General features: G+C 40.6%; 1 protein-coding gene across 2 annotated transcripts; it reads right to left on the bottom strand.

Moving 5' to 3' along the window:
* Positions 1-2049: 2049 nt before the first annotated feature.
* Positions 2050-5086, bottom strand: LOC146670797 (transmembrane protein 238). 2 transcript variants are annotated; one of them, XM_085402882.1, is made up of 2 exons: positions 4384-5086; positions 2050-3516 (listed from the first exon to the last, which is right to left on the bottom strand). In XM_085402882.1, the coding sequence occupies exon 1, from the start codon at positions 4927-4929 to the stop codon at positions 4414-4416; it is 516 nt and encodes a 171-aa protein (XP_085259008.1). In that variant the 5' UTR covers positions 4930-5086; the 3' UTR covers positions 2050-3516; positions 4384-4413. The 2 variants fall into 2 exon arrangements, with proteins under 2 accessions (XP_085259008.1, XP_085259007.1); XM_085402881.1 differs by having other exon boundaries at positions 4402-5085.
* Positions 5087-5401: the final 315 nt, after the last annotated feature.

Here is a 5401-nt window from a genome sequence, read left to right as displayed (position 1 = left end):
GCTAGGTGCCACCAAATCTCACAGTAGTCTTTAATTCTACTTAATCCTGATCTGAATGCCACAACCTGAGAACTGTTGCTGATCACGTGGATGCTTTCATGGCCACAGTTTACCTTATTCTATGCCTATAACTACCAGAGGTGGGACCAAGTCATTGTTTTGCAAGTCTCGAGTAAGTCTCAAGTCTTTATCCTCAAGTCTCAAGTCAAGTCTCAAGTAATGTCAGGCAAGTCAGAGTCAAGTCTCAAGTCACTGGTGTAAAAGTCCGAGTCAAGTCACAAGTCTGAAATTTTGAATTTCAAGTCCTTTCGAGTCTTTAAAAAAAAAAAATGAAAAAATAATGTTGCAGTTATGCTAAATGTAAATATTAGACCATGTAATTTTAAAATCTGTGTTTTTCTCAACACATGACAAAATAGTGAACTTAGAAAATATACACAAATTGTGAAATTGCACCTCTTTAAAATGCAGCTCAATTAAACCTAGCTCCAAGAATAATTTTCACCGACAGTTCTGAGATAAGCTGCATGTCATTCTTGGATGCGGTTGTAGGACCGGCTTTAAAATCGCATGACAAAAATATCATACACATTAAAAAAAACTGCATCACCAACGTAGCCTGGACAACATTTGCTAGTTAGATGAAGTCAGCTATCTCATCGTAGCATATTTATATGCATATTTATAATCATACGGTTCTTGGAGTGAGTGCATACACTCGTGAAGTTTAGTAACTTCCGGTCACTGCAACAAGCCCAGGTACAGTTTACCGACGGATGGGTGCAGGACCTTGAAATGCATCGTGTAGAACGAAAGACCATCGTACGTATCATAAGTTTACCAGTCTCACAAATTGTCGTCATAAATACACATTCCTTAACCGTTTATTAATAGGACCTTTGAGCTCAACGGTAATTAATTAGTAGTGGAAATAATTTCTGGTAGCATCACAGAAATGTAGCAGTAACAATAATACTGTATGCTGTAATCGTACTGGACAATTAGTGATACAAAACAACTGTTTTATCCTGTGAATAAAAGTATGTGTTTTTGTCAATGTACCATAATAACAGAAGCGAAACACAATATTGTGTCAGGACAATTCACTATTTATGCACAATAAATAAAGGAGCATAGCGCGACAATTTCTGTTCAGCGCCAGACTTGCTTGTAACCTATATCACCAGTTATGTTATGAAAATGACGCATTAACTACAACAGCAGACTGACCTTCGTGTAAATGCTTGGAGCAGACTAACCTGTGAGCTGGAGAGTTCTGGGACGTTATATTTGGTCTTTGAATGGCTGCAATCCAGGCCATCCGTCGCCTCTTTGTTACTTCGGAAACATGGCTCGAACAATTTCTCTTCAACGACGTAATCCGATAACAACCGATCTCTTTACCCGTCGGCTTCCCGTGGCTGTCATGCGACCGGCTATTGCAGTTAATAATACAACAGCTTCTTGACATTTTTGTGTTTCTTTTTATCGCTGTGTGACTGATTTTAATTGAAAGCCTGCGTGCGCTAGTACCGCTTGCCACGAGTTCCCAGAATCCTTTGCGGTTCTACCCGTGAATGACGTCACATTTTCAATCTCTATATAATATGCGTGTTAAATTTTATATTTGGGGTGAAATATCAAGTCTTTTCAAGTAAACCGGTTCAAGTCCAATTCAAGTCCCAGGTCATTGGTGTAAAAGTCCAAGTCAAGTCACAAGTCTTAGAACATTTTTTCAAGTCAAGTCTAAAGTCATAAAATTAATGACTCGAGTCTGACTCGAGTCCAAGTCATGTGACTCGAGTCCACACCTCTGATTAAACTACCTGTGGTACTTGGAAATATGAAGAATGTTGACAGTTGTGGAAACGTAATATTTCCATGATGTGTCACATTAAATACTCACAATACACGAAAAAGTTAAATAAACCTAATAAAGTAAAAGATCAAATATGTAGAAATTGAGCTTTTCAGAGAACAAAGAAAAGTACACTGAAAGTAAAGGTAATTTTAAAAAAGAAAAATAATCTTTTATTTGATTAAACCCACAATCTTTTATCTAATTTGAGTGTGTCAGCCATTGTACAGCAATGAGAGAAAAATGGAGAAAACATATATCAGTTAAATAGAAATGCACAACATTTGTACAAAACGGGAATGGAAACAACTTTGTGAAAACAGACATTACTGTCAATGTTCAAAATGTTAGACGACACTAACGAATGATTCAGAGAAACATGGGACATACTGTTTGAAATTTAGTTATAAAAAATAATAACAGCACATACTAGTTTAACACAATATTTGGAGTAACTTTTCTTCATTCACGCTGTAACCAGTTAATTTAATTTCTTTGTATTGTACTGGTTAGAGAACCTATAATGTACGGGGAAACAGTGGAGCTAATGTTAGATGAAGCAGCAGTGTCATAAACACAGCTAGGCTGGTTCCAAAGGTTAGTCACTAAGGCTTGCTATCAGCATGCGTGGAAACAAGAAGACCAGCTGCCAGTTACACCTTTTTTCCCCACAGTCCTGTTTTGTTCAGGAAAAACACTCCACTAGTGTAACATTCTGGCTACTGCTAAATCCTAGCTCATAATATGTACAGTAATCATGATCACTGTCTGTATTAAGAGTCACCGTATAAGTGGCCTGAACCAAGAGCCTGATTCAAACAAATTTACAGCAGGAGCTGCTTCTGCTTGATATTGATTGGCTGGTCTATCCATAGTCTTTATTTTCTACTCAGATGTTCAGGAGTGAGAGCCTCCAGATCATCAGTGATTCATTCTGCATATTAATATCTATATTATCCCAATCTATGATCTTCCTGTAAGCCCAACCATATGGGTTTTTTTGTTTGCTGCAATTAAACCTGACCACTTTTTTCAAATATATCTATATTTAATATGTCACATTAGAGGGCATAACACTAGTTAAAATCCTGACTCACAACAAGAAAGTCCTGGGTTCAAATGCAGTCTGGGGCCTTTCTCTCCTGTGCTTGTACAGCTTCCTCCCACAGTCCAAACACATGCATGGGTTAGGTTAACTGTGACTCTAGACTGACTGTGGCTGTCGAACTGAATGGTTGTGTGTCTCTTTGTGTTAGCCCTGTGACGCACTGACAACCTCTCCAGGGTGTACACTGCCTCTGAGAGCTCCTGTTATACTTAAATTAATAAATGGAAGCGGATGGATGGATGTCATATTATTATTCACAGATCAGAAGATATATTAACATGGACACAAAAAAAGAAATCTTTTTTATATGAACAACTTTGAAGATGAGACGTGGAAACTTAAACACATTTTTCTACCTCTGTGTACTAAACCTGACATCATCACACCATGAATGGGAGTGAATTATAATAAAAACTTCATCATTCAAATTTCAAAAACTATGCAGACATCACATTTTTATGAATACTTTCTCATCAGAACAAAGAATAAAGAGGCTTTGCAGTAGCTGGAGTCACTGAAGATGGCTTAGGGCTCTGTATGTCTGTAGTCTCTATTGGGAAGAAAATGAATAAAGTATTAGTTTGAGTTGACAAGTAGTACACAAAGAGTGTGTTTTATTATGCTGCAGCAGTTATTATGTGGAGGGAGAGGTTACAGGGAAGTTTCAGGTAAGCCTGCTATTGTTTAAACTAAGGGCTTGTCTTTCAGTGACCAGTCAACTGTAGTTAATGATTATGCAGTGATAAGAGTTTCACTGCCACAGTTACAGCCATTTTTTTTACTTCTGCTTTTAAAGTCCATCAAAAAAAAAGCTATACCCGGCTAGACAGAAACCTGTCTTTTGTTGTACCATTACCCTTACGTAAAGCATCTGTGAAGGTCATTTATGCGACTAATCCAGGGATCATTGCACAGATTTGAAAAAAGGACTTCTAGTCCAAAATGTAATATGTTTTGTATTTATCAAATAGCACTAACTGGGTATCTTTAAAAAAAAAAAAAAATTGGGATGAAGATGTAAATTGAATGCTATGACGTCAGCTGAACACCTACAGAAGATTTGGGACAAGCTTAGTGCTTTAAAAAAGCTGATTTTCTCACATTTTTGTAAATGAGAAACTAACAAAAAATGTATCCCTGCCTGTCCCCAACACACACGCACTGTGAGGAGTAGCCCAGTGTCGCTAATCTGTTGGAAAAACGTGATCAAAGGGCTAAAGGTATTAAACCCATTTTCTGTGTGTTGTTTCTTATACGATTTGAATTTTTGCCATCTTTGTCGTTGCTCAATATCGTTTCAGTTAGTTTCCGCTATTCAAAGTCTTGGTTTTACGTTTATTTCCTTTGACTAATTTACTGTTTTTTACTGACTACAATAACTGGGCCTGTGTGCGCTGCACTGTGAGCCAGGCCTCACCTGTACGCCAGGCCTCACCTGTACCCGTCATTATGCAGGTGATGTCTCTGTAGCGGTGTGGGGCATCTCTACGCCACAGTCTGCTATTGAGGAGGTAGCAGTCTGTGTGGTATTGCCCATCGTTGCCATGGCTACGGTCACCCGCTCCGGCGGTGACACAGGTGGCCCCGAGGCTGACCTGGGCATGCGGGCCGTATGGGACGGTTCTCCGTTCCTGCGGAACGAGTTTCGGATGCCGGTGGACACGCGGCTGGAGAGGCGCCTCACGGCGCCGCTGATGCCCCCAAGTCCGCCCTTGTTCTTTTTCAGTAACCCCACATCATCCTCCAGCTCTGACGGGGGCACTTCGATGTTCCCAGAATACCAGAACACCCACCAGATGAGGCTGAGGAAGATGACGATGGCGCCCGCGTAGATGAGCAGGTCGTAGAAAAACACGTCGACAAACACGCCGAGGAGGAGCACGGCCAGTCCCACAATGTCAAACACCACCGCGAGCCAGAAGCAGCACACACAGCGACCCAGACCCCGATAGGCCGGCTCCATGTCCCATAAAGAGAAGTCGGTCCCCACGACGCCAGTTTATTTCCCGTCGTCTCTGTGCCGCGGCATTGAGCGCGGCTCCAATGTGAGCCAGGTGTGGCGTCCTGTCCGCTCAGGTGCGCTGCCCCTGAGAGGAGGGGCTGTAGACGCTACCTGACGGCTGCGCTCATGTGCGTTTATGATGAGCGTTTATAAGGGTGTAGCTTACTGGACCCAGACTTCGGACGTTACAGTGCAGGTATGACTCATTAAACGTGAATATGAGAGCGGCTTTATAAACTGAGAGGCCAGCATTAATAAACTACAAAAAAAAAAAAAAAAAAAAACTACAGATGACCTGACCAATGCCGCCTTCGCCATCTTGTTTTTAGGACTGGCCATCAGAAAAAAAGCACAATTGCAATATTTCAAAATCGATTAAGAAGATAATTTATATTTATGGGTGAATCATCCCTCTGTCTCCCTTAACCATAGT

Source organism: Rhamphochromis longiceps, linkage group LG4, assembly GCF_057381845.1.
Source record: "Rhamphochromis longiceps isolate RC_006_pf linkage group LG4, R_longiceps_female_GT1.1, whole genome shotgun sequence".
In the NCBI taxonomy this organism is placed as follows: Eukaryota; Metazoa; Chordata; class Actinopteri; order Cichliformes; family Cichlidae; genus Rhamphochromis; species Rhamphochromis longiceps.
The sequence above is the reverse complement of the archived record's forward strand: the minus strand, read 5'-3'. Positions and strand labels throughout refer to the sequence as shown.